Source organism: Bos indicus, chromosome 29 (genome assembly GCF_029378745.1).
Source record: "Bos indicus isolate NIAB-ARS_2022 breed Sahiwal x Tharparkar chromosome 29, NIAB-ARS_B.indTharparkar_mat_pri_1.0, whole genome shotgun sequence".
In the NCBI taxonomy this organism is placed as follows: domain Eukaryota; kingdom Metazoa; phylum Chordata; class Mammalia; order Artiodactyla; family Bovidae; genus Bos; species Bos indicus.
The window spans coordinates 17,870,965-17,891,424 of record NC_091788.1 but is presented as its reverse complement, the minus strand read 5'-3'; the positions used below and the strand labels follow the sequence as shown (position 1 = coordinate 17,891,424).

The following is a 20,460-nucleotide window of genomic DNA, read 5'->3' as shown; positions in this document are numbered from 1 at the left end:
ACTGTGAAGAAAGCTGAGCGCCGAAGAATTGATGCTTTTGAACTGTGGTATTGGAGAAGACTCTTGAGGATCCAAGGGACTCTGCAAGGAAATCCAACCAGTCCATTCTGAAGGAGATCAGCCCTGGGTGTTCTTTGGAAGGAATGATGCTAAAGCTGAAACTCCAGTATTTTGGCCACCTCATGCGAAGAGTTGACTCATTGGAAAAGACTCTGATGCTGGGAAGGATTGGGGGCAGAAGGAGAAAGGGACAACAGAGGATGAGATGGCTGGATGGCATCACTGACTCGATGGACGTGAGTCTGAGTGAACTCTGGGAGTTGGTGATGGACAGGGAGGACTGGTGTGCTGCAATTCATGGGGTCACAAAGAGTCGGACACGACTGAGCGACTGAACTGAACTGAACTGAAGAGGAGAAATGAATAGAAGAATTGATACAAATTTCTAAAATAAACATATTGTAATTAGAAAATCAAACTAAGATATTAACCAAAATGGTAATGGAGAGAGAATTCATAGTAACAGTTAACAAATTCTGGGTACTTACTAAGTATCAGGAACTATCCTAAGTGCCTTATAATATTATCTGCCTAATCCTATGCTGCGATTCATGGGGTTGCAAAGAGTCGGACACAACTGAGCGACTGATCTGATCTGATCTGATCTGAATCCTATGAACTACCCCATGAAGTAGGTATTATTATTCCCATTTTCTGGATGAAGAAATTGAGGCTCAGAGAAATTAAGTCCCATGTGTAAGGTCACACAGTCAGTAAGTGACGGAGCTAAGAATCAAATCCTGGCCCATCCAACTCCAGAGCTATGTTCTCTCTATTGATTATGGCCACAGCCTCCTGAAAAGTCTCCCATCCCTGTTTTTATCTCCTCCTAAATCATTCTTCATCATGCTGCTAGACAGATATTTCTAAACTGTAACTCTGACCATGGCCTTTCCTCACTAGGAACTCTCTCTCCTTATCTTTTGTATTAAGTTCAAATCCCTCAGCATGGCATTTAAATACAAACTCTATCATGATCTGACTCTTGACCATCTCTCCAGCTTCATTCCTGTTCCAGAGTTCTGGCAGCTCCTGTGGATGCTTTCTCATATTATAGCTATAGGCATGTTTCTCTAACTATAAAGATGCTTTGTTTATTTGCTTAGCAAATACCAAAAGCTACTATTTACTAAGCCTGCTTTATGCAGACCCCATACTTAGTGCTTTACACTATATACAGTCTCTCATTTGTTGTTGTTGTTTTACTTGGTGACTACTAAGTTGTGTGTGACTCTTTGCAACCCCATGGACTATAGCCCACCAGACTTCTCCTCCATGGGATTTTCCAGGCAAGAATACCGGAGTGGGTTGCCATTTCCTTCTCCAGGAGATCTTCCTGACCAAGGGATGGAACCCACATCTCCTTCATTGGCAGACAGATTCTTTACTACTGAGCCACCACTGAAGCCCACTCTTTCATTTACTTCTCACAATAAACTAATAAAATAGCTACTATTTTTCTCATTTTACAGGGCGGAAGCTAAAGATCACTATGGTTAGGTAACATAGCAAAGTTAATGGCAGCGTTTGGACATGAACTGAAATCGGTATGATTCCTGTAGTTTAAACTATTACACTAACAGCATTCAGTAGATGTTTATTAAATTAAGTAGTTCTCTATCTTCTTCATTCTGTGAACACCTGTAAGGCACAAATGTCCGAGGTAAAAATGTATACAGAAGCATTTTAATGTCACAGATGTCTGATATTTAGAAACTATTTTAAAACTTGAGTACCTACCTGCATGAGATCTTGAAGGCTCTCCAGAAAAGAAATCTCTGCTTCTACCATATAGAACTCTGCCAGGTGCCTCCGGCTCTGAGAATTCTCTGCTCGGAATGTTGGACCAAAGGTAAACACTTGAGTAAAAGCTCTGCAATTCAAGATTAACAGTATAAAAATAGGATTTATATGATTAATTCTAAGTTTTAAAAAATTCAGTGAATGCTTAAGGAAAAAAAAGTTTTGTGCCTCTGTCTCATCCACAAATCCATACATATTAGCTGTTATATTTCTTTAATGGGTGATAATAATAGTTTCATTAAAAATGTTACATTTATAGAAACCATTTTATCCCAAAGGAATTTGCAAATGTTTTACAAACCCTACAGCTTACTAAATATAGACTTATAACCACTTCTGGGTGCACTCCACTGCAGCTGCCTTAAACAGCAGACAAGTACATTTCACAGCAGTTGAGAACAAAGTCAAAGACAAATACCATAGCCCAAGAAGCCACACAGAGAATCTAGATAGCAACAGTTAAAATCAGAATTTCATGTGGATGAGGTGAGTCAAGCATTTTCTAAATATGTGAAAAAGGAATATCAGATATGCGTGGCAACTTGCCTTGTTAGGCTTACTCAAGTCCTTTACGCCCACTCAAGAGTTTTATTCAGTGTTGAATGACCCCTGACATTTGAGGGGTGGGGTGGATTTTGAAGAACTGTCTATTTTAACTGTGGTTTTCAAGAACCACTATAGCTCAACAACATACATGGAAAAAAATTATTTTTTTTATGTCCTGCAGAGAAGTGGTCATGATACCTTCATTCTGTAATATTTATAGTGCCCTTCATATATGAAAAAGGTTAACAACTGGGACTAGATCAAGCATGTATGAACAAATGAGTATTTCATGAGGCCATGTAATCTTTGAATTGTAAGGTTTGGCTGGAGCAAAACAAGAGATTTGGGGCTCCTTAGCTGTTATCCTGAACACTCTTCATTTGTCTGTCATCAGTCAGATAACATTAAGATCAGAAAATAGTACAGAAAACAAATGGGTTATAGATATCAGGGTTTTTGTTTTGTTCTTTAAGTAAAAATACTCTAGAAAATTAAACAGTAAAACAATAATACTGGAAATTATGAGATTTATTTTTTCTTTCAAAGGTCATTTCAGCTAAGGCCTAGTTGGTAAGAAGCTTAGGAATTTATGTTTTGGTTCTACAGTTACCTTCCCAAGACCACAATCATTTAACCTCTGTGAATCCTAGTTTCTCATGGAAAAACAAACAGTAAAAACTCAAAATTACTACAGTAACCTCTCCCAAGATTCAGATCCAGACTTCCCTACTAGAATGTTTCTGAAAACACTGACCCTACCTTGTCCAAAATGAAAACTGTTCCCCAAAACAAGAGAAAAATAAAATAGTGAACAATCCTGGTTTTCCTTTCACATTTTCCCCAGTTCTATTAATCTCAGTTAACCCACCTCATCACCCAAACCAGATCCCCATCTCCCTCACTGCTCACACATTTCCTGTCACATAATTTCAACTGTTCACACCTAGGAAAACTCTTGCAAATCTAGAGACTATCCCTTCCCCCTCCCCAAATGCTTGTTTATTTGCTTGGCTGTGCCGGGTCTCAGCTGTAGCACATGGGATCTTCAATCCGATCTTTGTTGTGGCATGCAGGGGCTTTTAGTTGCAGCATGTGGGATCTAGTTTCCTGACAAGGGATCGAACCCGGCCCCCCCAGCACTGGCAGCATGGAGTCCCAGCCACTAGACCACCAGGGTAGTCCCTCGAGACTCTTATTTCCACAGATGCCATCTTAGTGTCATCTCTTGTGTCTGGCTCCTGCCTTTCTTTCACCAGTCCCAAGTTTTCAAATTCAAATCTGACTATATATCAGCCCTAATTTAAAAACCTTCAACGGCTGCCCCCTGCTCAACGGTTAAAATTCAAACTCCTAACTTGGACCGGACCTTCCTTGCCAAAGCCTTTCCTCCAACACACTGAGGACACTCTCCTTACATGCCCTGCATGCCTTAAGGCCTTTTCACTGGCTATCTTCTGTCTGTAGTGCCCATCCCCTGTTCCTCCCTCTCTAATGGCAAATCTCCATCCTTCAAGAATTGACTTAAATGTCACTTTTTCTTACCATATGTCCCCAACTTTATTGTTTCCTCCTTTATATGACTAACATTTTGTTTATGTATTTATTATATAAAATGTATCACTTAGAAATATAATTATGCATTTTGTATCCTTTCCCCTCAAGAAACTGTGAAATATCCTAGAACAGGAATAATGTTTTATTCATTTTTGCATCTCCAGTGTCTATGATAAAACAGGTGCTCTAGTGGAATGAATGAGCAATGATGATGATGACAGGCCTCCTCAGCTGTGAACTGGAAAAGCACAACATTCTCACAAACAGTAACATTACAAATAATGCACAGGAAAATACTTAGATGTATTTTACCATGGCTGTCACACAATAACTAAAATGGATCAGAAAATGTAGGTCTGTCCCAACAATAAATTAAAAAATTACAGGGCCATGAGTTTCCAATATATGCCTATGCAATCTCTCGCAAGGCTGGCAACAGTATATCTAAATAAATAAAGTGACATTTTTTCTGACACTGTATCACAAGAAATTGCATATACAGATGTGCACTAATGACAAAGGATATTCTACTGAGATTTTCCAGGGCATAAAAAGAAACTCCATGGTACAGCAGAAATTTACTTTGAAGGCTCTAAGAAAGACTTCTAAGAGATGGACAGCTATCCTGAAATACAAGGAAGGCCAATGGGATTGCTGTTCAGAAGTGACACATTATATATCAAGGTACTAGATACAGAGAAAACAGTGATTTCTGAAAGTACCACAGATTCAAGTCACAAGGGCATCTACTTCTCACATGGACAGGGAACTCTAAGATGAGCAGTGTCAGTGATTTTTAACAATGGTTAACAATTTTCTCTCGCAATAAATATAGCGGTGCTTCCGAGGTGGCTCAGTGGTAAAGAATCCACGTGCCAATGCAGGAGACGCGGGTTCCATCCCTGGGTCAGGAAGATCCCCTGGAGAAGGAAATGGCAAACCACTCTAGTATTCTTGCCTGAAGAATCCCATGGACAGAAGAGATTCTTGTGCTACACGACTCTCGCAAAACAGTCAGACACAACTTAGCAACTAAACAACATAAAATATAGAAGAAGATCGGGGATTTTTATTTTGGTAAGGATCAGATTCTAATTGTGGTGCCCAAAAGTTAAGAATTTCTCTAATAGAGTAAGTAAAAATCAATGGTCATGGTGCTTCCTCTGAATTACCAGAAAGATAAAATGAGCTGGAATGCATGCTGAAAATTTCCCTAATTTTGCATCTAGTCTTTAAGCAGATAAATGTTTAAATAATTCAGTAAAGATCACCCTATGTAAGCATCCAGTGTTTTTTTAAAATTAATTTATTTTTTAACTGAAAGATAATTGGTTTACAGAATTTTGTTGTTTTCTGTCAAACGCATGGGAGTGACAGTGGTCACTGTTAGCAAGTGCTCCTTGTGGACCAACCATTAGTTGTGAGAACCGTATAGTTAACTCCTTTATCATTAACTAAATATATATATTGTTACTTCTATTTTCCAGGCAAAGAAACTGAAGTTCAGAGAGGTTAGGAAACTTCCCCCAAAGTCATCGAGTCATAGCCTAATAAGTGGTGGAGGCCAGATTCAAATCTAGATCTGACTCTTAATGATCATAGCCTTAATTATGATATTAAATTAATGATGCTCATAGCCAAACATGGACAAACCCAGGAAACAGGAGAAAAAAGTTTGTAATATGTGCCTGCCCCTGATCCCCTTTCTCAAAGATAGCTAGGGTGAGTGGTTTGGTTTATTGTGAATAGCTTATTTATGTGTTAAAATCTTAGCTCTCTAAAATAGGTTGCCCTCATGCAAATAATGAGAAGATAAATTTTAATCAGTATTTTGTAACTTTCAGCAGGTCATTCAGCCTTTCTGGTCTTCAAATTCTTACATGAGTGGGAGATAGGGGCAATTTGGCATTCTCGAGTATCTTTTACAATAATTTTGTTTCTAGGTCCCTGTGAAATTGCTACGTTTTAAATTTATGCTGATTTCCTTTTTTTTTCTCTACCTTCCACACACATGCAAGTGGTTTGCAGCAAGGCTTGGCCCAAGCAATAGTTAAAATAAGATCTGAGAACAAGGCCATTTCTAAAATAAGATACAAAACCAGGTGAAAGGCCAGTACTGCTGTGAGAAGAAACTAGCAGAAAAAACACTCAGCACTAAGAATCATTCTTGTGCCAAATTATGGAGAGAGGAAAGCTATATAAGGAAAGTCCATGAGCTTGGAGTTGATATTTAAGATAACAAAAGTACATTGAATACACATCAACTAAGATAGCTACAAAAACAGCTTTTTAAAAATAAAAAGTAAAGTTACCAAAAATAGATTCTACAAAGGTTATTTTCTCCCTTGTGTGGAATTTTATGAAGCCCTAAATTGGCAAGTGGATTATTATAAAACAGTCACTGATTGCTTGGCCATTTATTCCTCTGGCCCTAAAATTTAAGAGCTAATCTTTTCAAAGAAAAGAGGAATTTCTGTTGTTTTTAGCTGAGAAGAACTCATCTCTTAGCATAAAAGGGATCAGCAACTTTCCCTAAGGCCACCCACTTCAAACCTTCTATCACTTCTCAACTTCATTCAGGAAATGTTCATTGAACTCAAGTGAACTCAAAGACAGCTTTAAACAGGCTTTTAAAACAATCTTTCTCAAGTGGTATTACCATCATCCAGAAAACAATCAACTATTTTGCTACTGCTTTGTATCCATTGGGTTAGCAATTCTGTGACATATTTGTCATTCACTGCTTTTACATGCCTAACAGAGTGGACACCAGGCACCTCCTTTTCAGCTTCCCCTTTCCTCTATCTTGCAATAATACACTTGGTGGAAGGGTTTATAAAGAGATGGAGCTCTCACCACTTCATTAATTCTTATCAAGACATCCTAGCAAGGAGGCACTCTAAAATCTAAAAATGTCTTTATCATTATTGCTAAACATTTCTGCAAAATTAATTTTATTATGTCCTGTTGTAATTGTTTACTCATTAAGTTGTGTCTGACTCTTGGGACCCCATGGACTGTAACCTACCAGGCTCCTCTGCCCATGGGATTTACTAAGCAAGAATACTGGAGTGGGTTGCTATTTCCTTCTCTAGGGGATCTTTCCAACCCAAGTATCAAACACATATCTCCTGTATTGGTAGGCGGGTTCTCTACCACTGAACTACTAATATGTCCTAAGTATCTGATTTAGAACTGAATTTGAAGTCCAAGAAAATTTAATCTTAATTGTAGGATGAGAGTCAAAGTTTGATAGAGCCTGACAACAGACTTGCTAAAGGGAATGAAGAGTTGCCTCCTCTGATGAGCATGTGAACTGGGGGAGGGACATTCAGCAAAGGGAATACAAATCACACAGGTCCTGAGGTAGGAGACAGCCTGACATCTTTAAAGACAGAAGTAGGCCAGCAGCAAGATGAATGGTAAGAGATGAGGTCAAAGAGGTAGGAAGGGATCAGGATCAGAACACAGAGGGTGGTCCTTGTAAGCCACTGTAAGGAGAGTCTGGATTTTATTTACTACTCCTTGAAATATCTAACATTGTATTTTTCTGTTTTTCTGACCTCCATCTCTGCCTCCTTCTACATTCTACACTAGCTGTTCAACAAACACTGCTAACTCACTTCAGTTGTGTCTGACTCTGTGCGACCCGGTAGACAGCAGCCCACCAGGCTCCCCGGTCTCTGGGATTCTCCAGGCAAGAACACTGGAGTGGGTTGCCATTTCCTTCTCCAATGCATGAAAGAGAAAAGTGAAGGTGAAGTCGCTCAGTCGTGTCCGACTCTCAGCGACTCCATGGACCGCAGCCTTCCAGGCTCCTCTGTCCATGGGATTTTCCAGGCAAGAGTACTAGCACTCTTCAAACTTAGTCCGAGAACCTCTTCTTTTCCCCCTGTATACATTTTCCCTAAATGACCTCACCTCAGTCATTTAATTAATTTTCAATTAATTACTTGTTGGCACACACAATTCACCAATTTGTATCTCTGGCCCAGACTTCTCTAAGCTCTAGAAGCACACACTCAGCTCTACTCAATCTTTCACTTGTCTCAAATAGAACTCATGCCTTCCTGACCCCTCACACTGGCTTCAGTCTTCTTCCAAGTTTCTAGGTCTATCCTCCCATTAGATACACCATGTACTACTATTCACAGAGTCTTTCAAATTTTTTTAAAAATGACATATATGGATGTGACTATTTGCTTAATGTCCATCTTTTTCACTAGACTGTAAATTTCATGAGTGACCTTATCCATTTTTTGATTCATTACAATATAACCAGTTCTTAACCCAGTGCACAACACACAGCAGATAATCAAAACTTGTCAAATAACTCATTTTCTATAAAATACGCTGATGCCCATAGTCTGAATCTTTGAAACAGCACTGGGATGGGGGTGAGGACAGAGGAGCAAGAAGAGGAAGACATTAAATAGAATATCAATTACTAAGCAAAAAATTCTGCTATGCCCTGAAATAATTTTTCATAGAAGGCACTAGGAGATAAAAGAATCAGTTTTTTGAAAAGACTCCCCACATGTTAGTTTTCGTTCTATAGGTAACAAGTACACTTTTGAAAAGTACCGTATCAGAAGAACTTCTCTAATTAGCAAAGATTTTACTTTTTGAGAAACTAAAATATAACCACACGAAAAAAAATTTCCCTAAGTCTTTTTCTATGTAAATGGAGAAGCACTTGACGTTCTGGCTTTTGCCGGAGTGGATACCAACAAGTTAAAACAATTATTGTCATTTCATCATTCCTGCAATGATGGACTTTTCAGAGGATGGACTATATTTAGAAAATAGCATGTTTCTCCAGGATCAAATTTTGCTATTTTTTTTTTTTTTTGCCACTTAATTTTTTAAATTGAAGGATAATTGCTTTACAGAATTTTGTTGTTTTCTGTCAAATATCAATAAGAATCAGCCATAGGTACACCCATATCCCCTCCCTCCTGAACCTCCTTCCCTATCCTGAGTCATACAGCAAATCCCCACTGGCTATCTGTTTTACACATGGTCATGTAAGTTTCCATGTGACTCTCTCCATATATCCCACCCTCTCCCTCCTCCCTTCCCCCCAGGTCCAAAGGTCTGTTCTCTCCATTGCTGCCCTGCAAATAAATTCATCAATACCATCTTTCTAGGTTCCATATATATGTGTCAGTATACAAAATCTATATTTCTCAGCATTTCTGATTACTTCACTTTGTATAATAGGCTCTAGGTTTGTCCATCTCATTAGAAATGACTCAAATACATTCCTTTTTATAGCTGAGCAATATTCCATTGTATATATGTACTACAGCTTCTTTATCCATTCATCTGTTGATGGACATCTAGGCTGCTTCCATGTTCTAGCTATTGTAAATAGTGCTGTAATTGACACTGGGGTACATGAGTCTTTTTCAATTTTGGTTTCCTCAGGGTATATGCCTTGGGGTAGCATTTCTGGGTCATATGATGGTTTTATTCCTAGTTTTTAAAGGAATCTCCATATCATCTTTCATAGTGGCTGTATCAATTTGCATTCCCGCCAGCAATGCAAGAGGATTCCCTTTTTCTCCACACTGTATCCAGCATTTATTGTTTGTGGACTTTCTCATAATGGCTATTCTGACTGGTGTGAGGTGGTCTCACATTGTAGTTTTCATTTGCATTTCTCTAATAATGAGTGATGTTGAGCATCTTTTCATGTGTTTATTAGCCATCTGTATGTCTTCTTTGGAGAAATGTTTGTTTAGATCTTTGAGAAAATAAAGTTGACAAACCATTAGCCAGACTCATGGAGAAAAAAAGGGAGAAAAATCAAATCAACAAAATTAGAAATGAAAAAGGAGAGGTTACAACAGACAACACAGAAATACAAAGAATCATAAGAATATTATGAGCAACTATATGCTAATAAAATGGACTACCTAAAGGAAATGTACAGATTCTTAGAAAGAATTCTAAGACTGAACCAGGAAGAAATAGAAATTATGAACAAGCCAATTACAAACACTGAAATCAAATCTGTGATCAAAAATCTCTCAAAAAACAAAAGCCCAGGACCAGATGGCCTCACAGGCGAATTCTATCAGACATTTAGAGAAGAGCTAGTGCCTATTTTTCTGAAACTCTTCACAAAAATTGCAGAGGAAGGAACACTGCCAAAGTTATTCTATGAGTCTACCATGACCCTGATACTTAAACCAGGCAAAGACACCCACAAAAAAGAAAATTACATGCCAGTATCACTGATGAACACAGATGCAAAAATCTTCAACAAAATTCTAGCAAACAGAATTCAACAACACATTAAAAAGCTCATTCACCATAATCAAATCAGGTTTATTCCAGCGATGCAAGGATTCTTCAATACACACAAATCAATCAGTGTGATATACCATATTAACAAATTGAAAGATAAAAATTATACGATCATCTCAATAGATGCAGAAAAAGCCTTTGACAAAATTTAGCACCCATTTATGATAAAAATGCCTCAAAAAATGGGTAAAGAAGGAACCTACCTCAACAGACTAAAGACTATATATGATAAGCCCACAGCAAATATTATTCTCAATAGTGAAAAACTAAAACATTCCCTTTAAGATCAGGAACAAGACAAGGATGTCCACTTTTACCACTATTATTCATGATAGTTTTGGAAGTCCTAGCTACAGCAATTACAGAAGAAAAAGAAATAAAGGGAACCCAGATCGGAAAAGAAGTACAACTCTCACTGTTTGCAGATGACATGATACTACACATAGAAAACCCAAAAGAAACTATCAGAAAATTACTAGAGCTAATCAGTGTAAAAAGTCGCAGGATACAAGGTCAATACACAGAAATCACTTGCATTTCTATAACCCAACAATGAAAAATCAGAAAGAAAAATTAAGGAATCAATCCCACTTACCACTGCAAGAAAAAATAAAATATCTAGGAATAAACCTCGTAAGTAGACAAAAGAACAGTTTATGGAAAATTATAAGACACTGATCAAAGGAATCAAAGATGATATCAACAGATGGAGAGATATTCCATGTTCCTGGGTAGGAAGAATCAATATTGTGAAAATGACTATACTACCAAATGTAATCCACAGATTCAGCACGATCCCTATCAAATGACCAATGGCATTTTTCACAGAACTAGAACAAAAAATTTCACAATTCAAATGGAAACACAGAAGTCTCTGAATAGCCAAAGCAGTCTTGAGAAAGAAGAATGGAGCTGGAGAAATCAATCTTCCTAAGCTCGAGCTATACTACAAAGCTACAGTCATCAAGGCAGTATGGTACTTGCTAATTGCTTTAACTGTGTATTTGTCCTCACATTTTCAACGAGATACTACAACCATCTTTTCAAAAAAGGTATACATTTTGTCAAATGCATCTATTCGTGCCTGGATTATCCCTCCTGTAATCTCCCATGTTTAGTAGTCCTTGTACTGAGAGAATATACGAGAACTTTAGGTACATGCACCACATAGTATTTACATGTTATTTAAGTCTATGAAGATTCAAAGGCTACCTTTTCTGAAATCTTATACTATAGCGGAAGATGAGTCATTGTGACACTGAACTGTCAACAATGTCCTGAGCTCAAGTCCTGTACTGATGAGCCTTACTTTTTAAAGGTCATATAGTAATTAATCCAAAGCCTGTAATCCAAAGACCTAAACTGAAATTCTGGCTGCTGCTGCTGCTAAGTCGCTTCAGTCATGTCCGACTCTGTGCGACCCCATAGATGGAAGCCCACCAGGCTCCCCCATCCCTTGGATTCTCCAGGCAAGAACACTGGAGTGGGTTGCCATTTCCTTCTCCAATGCATGAAAGTAAAAAGTGAAAGTTAAGTCGCTCAGTCGTGTCTGACTCTTCGTGACCCCATGGACTGCAGCCCACCAGACTCCTCCGTCCATGGGACTTTCCAGGCAAGAGTACTGGAGTGGGGTGCCATTGCCTTCTCTGAAATCCTGGCTACTCTGCTTATGAACTAGCCAGGTTAACTTCTTTGAGATTGAATTTTTCCATGTGACAATGAAGTTAAGTATACACTTGTGATGGGACTACTATAAAGATGAAATGAAACAAAATATGAATAAAGCTTAATGTAATGTAAACTTAATGTAGTATTAATTAATGTAATTAATATGGTAAGTGGTTCAACAAACGGGTTAAGACTATTTTTTGGTCTCTTTCTGTTTATGTCTCCTTTCTTTCCAAAGGTCTATCGTTCTCATTTCGTTGGTCTCAAAATCTCTTTATAACTTTCAATCAGTGCAAAAGAGATTTTGCTTATGTAGGCTATGTCTACCAATATTTACTATTAAAACTGAGAAATTTTTAAACATTGTTCACTTAAAAACAAACGATACACCCATCATGTCATAAAAACATCTTTTTAATAAAACTTTATAAGAGGAGTGGTATTGTTTTATATTTTTGTAAATTTTCTTCATATCTGGCTTAATAGAAGACAGCTGGATTCTCATATCTGCTTATGCATTCAATCATTGTGTTATCATAACTGGAAAACTCAATGTATACTCACGAAAAAATAAAAATGAAAAGAACAAATACTGGCTTAGTATTATTATGAAAATAGTTTTCATTTCAAAGGACTTTCTGAAAGGGTCCTGGGCAGGGGGCAGACAAAACTTTGAGACCCATCACATTAGGCAATGATTCTTAATAAGCAGTATTAATTCTGGGCTCTACCTGTGGAGACTTACATTCAGAAAATCTAAGAAGAGTTCTGGCCATGAGTATATTTTGAAGTTCTACATGTAATTACTATGTGAACTCCTGATTAAGCACTGCTGCTGCTGCTGCTAAATCGCGTCAGTCGTGTCTGACTCTGTGCGACCCCATAGATGGAAGCCCACCAGGCTCCCCTGTCCCTGGGATTCTCCAGGCAAGAACACTGGAGTGGGTTGCCATTTCCTTCTCCAATGCATGAAAGTGAAAAGTGAAAGTGAAGTCGGTCAGTCCTGTCCGACTCTTAGCGACCCAATGAACTGCAGCCTACCAGGCTCCTCGGTCCATGGGATTTTCCAGGCAAGAGTACTGGAGTGGGCTGCCATTGCCTTCTCCATATTAAGCACTACTACCCTAAAAAATAGTTAAGATCACTAATCAATGTATTTTTTAAAAAGTTTGATAGCTATCATTCTTTAAATGGATATAATATATGCTGGTGAGGATGGAGGGAACTCCTTGTACATGCTGATGGGAATGTAAAATCGTGCACTTACTGTGAAAAAGTCTGGTGATCCCATAAAAAGTTAAAAATAGAATTATCATATGATCCAGCATTTCCACTCTGGAGTATGAACACCAAAGAAATGAAAATAAGTGATCAAAAAAACCCCTCCCTGTATGTTAGTCACTCAGTTGTGTCTGACTCTTTTTGACCCCATGGTCTTGTCAGGCTCCTCTGTCCATGGAATTCTCCAAGCAAGAATACTGAAGTGGGTTGTCATTCCCTTCTCCAGGAGATCTTCCTGACCCAGGGATCAAACCCAGGTCTCCTGAACTACAGGCAGATTCTTTACCATCTGAGCTACCAGGGAAGCCCTCTCTGTGTGGATGTTCAAAACAGCATTTTTCACAATAGTCAAAAAATAGAAACAATTCAAATGTTCATCAAAGAATTAACAGATAAATGCTGCTGCTGCTGCTGCTGGTGCTAAGTCGCTTGAGTCGTGTCCAACTCTGTGTGACCCCATAGATGGCAGCCCAGGTTCCCCCATCCCTGGGATTCTCCAGGCAAGAACACTGGAGTGGGTTGCCATTTCCGTCTCCAATAATGGATAAATGAGATATGGTACATTTATATGATGGAATATTATTCAGTCATGAAGAGAAACAAAGTACTAATATATCCTACAATATGAATGAACCTTGGAAACATGATGTTAAATGAAAGAAGACAAATACAAAAGACCACATATGGTATAATTTCCTTTCTGTGAAATATCCAGACTAGGCAAATGCAGAGAAACAGAAAGCAGAAGAGTGGCAGCCAGAGCTTGGAGAAGAGGGAACGGTAAACGACTGCCTCATCGGTATGTGGTTTCCTTTTGGGGTGATAATAATGTTCTGGAACTGTATAGTGGTGTTGGTTATAGAGTATCACTAAAAGTAAATTTCAGGTCATATGTATTGAATTCTATCACAATAGAATTTTTAAAAAGAAACTAACTGTCCAATAGGCACTTTACACATGTTTTATTTCATTCTTGCTTCTCTATGAGGCAGGTGATTTCACTTTATTTACAATGGAAGAAACTGAAGCTCAGACAAGTTAAGTAATGAGCGCAGAGCAGCACAGCAAAGGTAGTTTTAGCCAGAGCAATTTGGCTCCACAGCCCACTTTCTGCTGAGCTGTGTGTGTGCACTCTTCAAAACTAACAAAGTGTAGCACAGACGATCAATGGTCCCACAACCCCACAAAATGTGCTACAAAAAGAAGTTTTGTACCTTTAATGTCACCGTTACTTGAGTGGAATTTGCCCCTCTATACAAGGTCATTTCATTCCTGGTTGCTGTTTCCGAAATACCTTTCTTCTTCCACTTGCTATCTCTGCATTTGCCACTTCCTACCATTTACAGCTCCTTTTGTCTCTCTTAGGTGTTACCTACAGCTCCTCCTTAGTGGAAAGGGGAGTCATTTATAAGCTTTGATGGTCAATCAGGATACTTTTTCATTCCGTTTTAGGTTACAGAAAAGGATAACATGTAACACTATAACACGATAACACTGTGGGTCCTAAAAGGTTGAACTTGAGTTAAAACGAAGCTTTGTTAGAAATGCTTAAATGATCTACAGCAATAGTTTTATTACTTTAGCACACATTAGAATCATGGAGGGTTTGTTATCACACAGTTTGCTGGACCCCACACTCAGAATTTCTGCTTCAGCAGGTCCGAGGGTAGGCCTGAGACAACTTATAGGTGATGTTGATGCCCCTGGTCCAAGGGTAACACTTGGAGAGCCAATGATCTAGAGTGGTTCTCAATCTTGGCTGCACAGAATAACCTATGGTACTTCAAAACACAATGTTGATGCCCAGAAAAACCAATTAAATCTGTTTATCTTGGAACTTGCACTAAAATCTGATGCATCTGTATTTAAAAAAAAATCTCCTTAGATGCTATAACCACTGATCTAGACCTTCTAATTGTTAATTATGATTGAAGGTAAAAGGTACAAATAATACTCTTGTGGTTTCACAAAAAGGGTATGGTTTGTATAAAAGCTAGGGGACTACTACGAATAAAATATTTCTAATATTCTTGACAGATTCCTAATCAGAGCTTGGTATATGAACATAAAAGCACAAAGGGACCATGGCACACTAGGAATAGAGGCAAGATCCTTTCAAAGGAGCACTCAGCCTATAGAAATAATGCAGAAACATCTTGATTTCTCTGCATCCATTTTCCCCGAATCGGAACATGAGGAAAGAGGTCAGTGGAGGACAGAGTTACTGGATATTCTTCTGAATCTGTTCAAACGCCCAGTCATACATATTCTGTTTATCCCACATCTCCTACTCTACCAAGGGCTTCCCCAATGGCTCAGAGGGTAAAGAAACCATCTGTAATGCAGAAGACACAGGACGTGTGGGCTTGATTACTGGGTTGAGAAGATCTGGAGGAGGAAATGGCAACCCACTTCAGTATTCTTGCCTGGGAAATCCCATGGACAGAGGAGCCTGGCCGGCTGTAGTCCATGGGGTCACAAAGAGCTGGACATGACTGAGCATGAGCACGATGCTGCCCTGCCATACCAGGCCTCTTTCCCCCTCTTCTGATAAGATAACTCTCTGAAAGGCATTGATAACTTTAGAATTATTCAATAAACTATGCTTCCACCTTCTGTTAACATTCCATCTATATAAAGATGCATAACTCTCAGTATCAGGCTTTTCTGGGCTCTTTACTCAAAATGAGTAAATTTAAGCCATTTTATTCATCATCTTCTGAATTAGAGAATGAATGAATTGTTCTCCAGTGGTCGTGGCTCCCTGAGAAAGAATATCCAAAACTGATACACAATGAAAGGGACACAGCCTTCATCTTTTGATTTGGCTTCACTGATAAATGTGTCTGTAAAAGCCACAATGAAACCGTGAGTGCTGCACAGAAACTAAAAAGAAATATTCTTAATGGTATATTAATAGATCATGGAGTGATCTACACAAAAGGTAGAGACTTTGGATTGAACTATCTGAGCAGTTGTTTTCAAATTCCCAATTCATACCTAACTCTTTAACAGCTCTCTATAAAATCCATTATCAAATCAAACACATATTTTGGCTACAGGTGAGCATGCATCAAAGTTTTTGAGATACTTCTTTGTATGTTGTTCCTTTTGTTTAGTTGCTAAGTCATGTCTGACTCTCTTGTGAGCCCATGGATTGTCACCCACTCTTCTGTCCATGGGATTTTCCAGGCAAGGATACTGGAGTGGGTTGCCATTTCCGTCTCCAGGGAATCTTCCTGACCCAGGGATGACACCCACATTTCCTGCATTGACAGAAGGGTTCTTTATCACTGAGCCATCCGGGAAGCCCACTTTCTTGTAAAGTAGTCCCACTATCTGCCTAGAGTTCAAATGTTTTCACTGAATCTCACACTACACTGTCTGAAGAAGAATCAGGAGGAAAGTACAGAATAGTCACCCAGTTGAAGACACTAAGAAAAGTCACTTAACGATGTTTCAGAAAAAAAAAAAAAAAAAACTTTAGGTTTTTATCTTTACTTCCCAATCTCCATAATTCATCAGTACTAAATCAGCTTAAGGGTGAAAAAAGGATGGCTCAGGTTTTGTACATTCTCCAAATTGTACGTTTATGTGGCACTTCAGTTTACTATCCTATGAACCTATCTCAAGTGCAAAACATACATTTTATTTTTTCAGTGTAGGGATGTACTATGGGAGATCAAGTGGGGGTTGACATCAGGATAAATAAAAATATGAACATCAACCAGTATATGTTACTAAGCTTGTTACCAATTTCTACTGCAAGAAAGAAGCAAAATGCATGGCTGAGTTTCTTTATAAGCAATTTCACCTAGAGCAGCAAAGATGAAGTTTCCCTTTATTTTGTAGAAAAGCAAGTAAATTTAATTTGATAAAGTAAAATACAAAGAAATGTTTCAGTAGTTTTCATGTGCATAGTTTACAGGTGAATTTTTAAAATTTTAATTTTTCTTAAAAGACACTAAATTTCTGAACTCATACAAAGAAGAAGTCATACCAACACCAAGGGAATGAAATGAAAATGAAATTCTGCTTTCATATAACGAGGTTACTTTAAAATATCTAAACAGATCCAACATAGTATTACCCCAAGTTTGTTAATGCATATTCTCTTGGGTGACTTTTTTCCCACCAACTAGAATAGATTGATGAAATAAATTAAAATTACAGGTACAATTCAAGCCCACAGATCATATCAGCCAAGAAGAAAAAGATACTGCAGCCTAGAGTCTAGCTATGTGTCCTTTATCTTATAGTCGTCATTATCTACCATGAAATCATATTCATTTATTTCTTCAACAAATATGTATTAGGCTACTGACCAATATGGGCTTCCCTGGGGGTTCAGTGGTAAAGAATCTGCCTGCCAATGTAGGAGACACAGGTTCAAACCCTGGGTTGGGAAGATCCTCTGGAGAAGGAAATGGCAACCCACTCCAGTATTCCTGCCTAGGAAATCCCAAGGACAGAGGAGCTTGATGGGTTACACTCCACAGGGTCACAGAAGAATCAGAGAGTTAGTGACTAAACAACAACTAATCACTATGGAAAATATAGACATAAATTGGACATGGCCTTTCAGTTCAGTTCAGTCCCTCAGTCGTGTCTGACTCTTTGTGAGCCCATGAACTGCAGCACGCCAGGCCTCCCTGTCCATCACCAACTCTCGGAGTTCACTCAGACTCACGTCCATCGAGTCAGTGATGCCATCCAGCCATCTCATCCTCTGTCGTCCCCTTCTCCTCCTGCCCCCAATCCCTCCCAGCATCAGAGTCTTTTCCAATGAGTCAACTCTTCGCATGAGGTGGCCAAAGTACTGGAGTTTCAACTTTAGCATCATTCCTTCCAAACAACACCCAGGGCTGATCTCCTTTAGAACGGACTGGTTGGATCTCCTTGCAGTCCAAGGGACTCTCAAGAGTCTTCTCCAACACCACAGTTCAAAAGCATCAAATCTTCGGCGCTCAAGGAACTTACAGACTATTAACAGTAGGGACATCACAGATCTAAATCTTCAAGCTACAATTATAAAATTCCTAAGAAAAGAAACACAGAAGAAAACCTTTTGCATTTTTTGGAATAAAATTCAAAATTCATGAATCACATAAGAAAAAAAAACTGATCAAGTATACACCAACAAAATGAAAAAACTTTGATCTTTAGAAGACAGTTAAAAAGATGGAAACAGATGACAGACTGGGAGAAAGTAATTACAATGCATAAATCTGATACAGGGCTAATATCCAGAACATATAAAGAATTCTTACAACTTCACAAACAGATGGAAAGATATACTGTGTCTCTGGACTGGAAGAATCAATACTGTTAAAATGGCCATACTACCCAAGGCAATCTAGGATTCAATGCAGTCCCTATAAAACTACCAATGGCATTTTTCACAAAACTAGAACAAATAATTTAGAATGTGTATGGAAACACAAAAGACCCTTACTAGCCAAAACAATTCTAAGAAAGAACAGAAGGAATCATGAAGAACTGAAGGAATCATGCTCCCTGGCTTCAGAATATAATACAGAACTGCAGTCATCAAAACAGTATGGTACTGGCATAAAAACAGGTACACAGCTCCACAGAGCAGGAGACAAAGCCCAGAAATAAACCCACACACTTATGGTCAATTAGTCCACAACAGTGGATGCAAGAAAACACAATGGAGACAAGACAAGCTCTTTAATAAGTGGTGCTGGAAAAATTGGATAGCTACATACAAAAGAGTGAAATTAGAACATTCCCTAATAGCATATACAAAAATAAACCCAAAATAGATTAAAGATCTAAATATAAGACCAGATACTATAAAACTCCTAGAGGAAAACTCTTAGAACACTCTTTGACTGAAGTTACAGCAATAATTTTTTGGATCTGACACCTAGACTAATTGAAATAAGAGCAAAACTAAACAAATGAGGCCTAGTCAAACTTGTAAGCTTTTGCACTGTGAAGGAAACCTAACAGAAAAAAAGACAACCTACGGAATGGGAGGAAATATTTGCAAATAATGGGACTGATAAGGGATTAATTTCCAAAATATATAAACAGTCAATATAAAAAATAAAAACAACCCAATCAAAAAATGGACAGAAGACCTGAATAACATTTCTTCAAAGACATACAAATGCCCAACAGGCACTTGGAAAGATGTTCAGTGTCACTAATTATTAGAGAAATGCAAATCAAAACTACAATAAGGAACCACTTCACACCAGTCAGAATGGCCATCACCAAAAAATATACAAACTATAAATGTTAGAGAGAGTGTGGAGGAAAGGGAACCCTTCTACACTGCTGGTGGGAATGTAAATCTGTGTAGCCACAATGACAGAAAGTCTTGAGGTTCCCTAACACACTAAACATTGAGTCACTATGTGAGCCAGCAATGCCAGATCTGGCATATATCTGGAAAAGACGGTCATCTGAAAAGATACATGTACCCCAATGCTTACAGCAGCGTTATTTACAATAGCCAGGACATGGAAGTGACTTAAATGTCCATTGACAGATGAATGGATAAGGAAGATGCAACACACACACACACACACACACACACACACACAGAGTAAAAAATATACTACTAAGCCACAAAAAAGAATGAAATAATGGCACTGGGAGCAACACGGATAAACCTAGAGATTAAAAATATCATAGGAAGCTATTTATACATGAAATCTAAAAAAAAAAAAAAAAAGAGAGAGAAATGAACTATTTACAAAACAGAAATAGACTGACAGACATAGAAAACAAGTTTATGGTTACCAATTGGGAAAGCAGGGTGATGGGGAGGGACAAATTAAGAGTTTGAGATTAACATATACATTCTATTATATATGAAATAAACAATAAGCACCTACTGTATAGCACAGGGAACTATATTCAGTATCTTGTAATAACCTATAATGGAAAAGAATTTGAAAAAGAATATACATATTCAGTTATATATATATATAACTGAATCACATTGTTGAACCCTTGAAACTAATACAACATTGTAAATCAACTATACTTTTATTAAGAAAAAAGAAAAAGAACTCATAACTCGATAATAAGAAGACAAACAGCCTAATAAAATGGGCAAATGAATTCAAAAGACAATTCATGTAAGATTTATAAATGACCAGTAAGCGCACACACACACAATTTAACACTACTATCACAGACACGCAAATTAAACTATAATGAGATACCATATGCTTAGTAGACTGATTAAAAAAA

General features: G+C 38.1%; 1 protein-coding gene across 9 annotated transcripts in view; it reads right to left on the bottom strand.

The window, feature by feature from the left end:
* Positions 1 to 20,460, bottom strand: part of NARS2 (asparaginyl-tRNA synthetase 2, mitochondrial) — a 140,492-nt gene that overhangs the window by 29,742 nt on the left and 90,290 nt on the right. For all 9 annotated transcript variants that reach the window (XR_011564967.1, XM_070783000.1, XM_019955143.2 and 6 more), the window contains one exon: positions 1,801 to 1,933. Coding sequence is in view for 8 of the 9 variants with exons in the window: in XM_070783000.1 (XP_070639101.1) it covers positions 1,801 to 1,933 (133 nt within the window). In the remaining variant the exon portion in view is untranslated. The remainder of the gene's footprint in view (positions 1 to 1,800; positions 1,934 to 20,460) is intronic.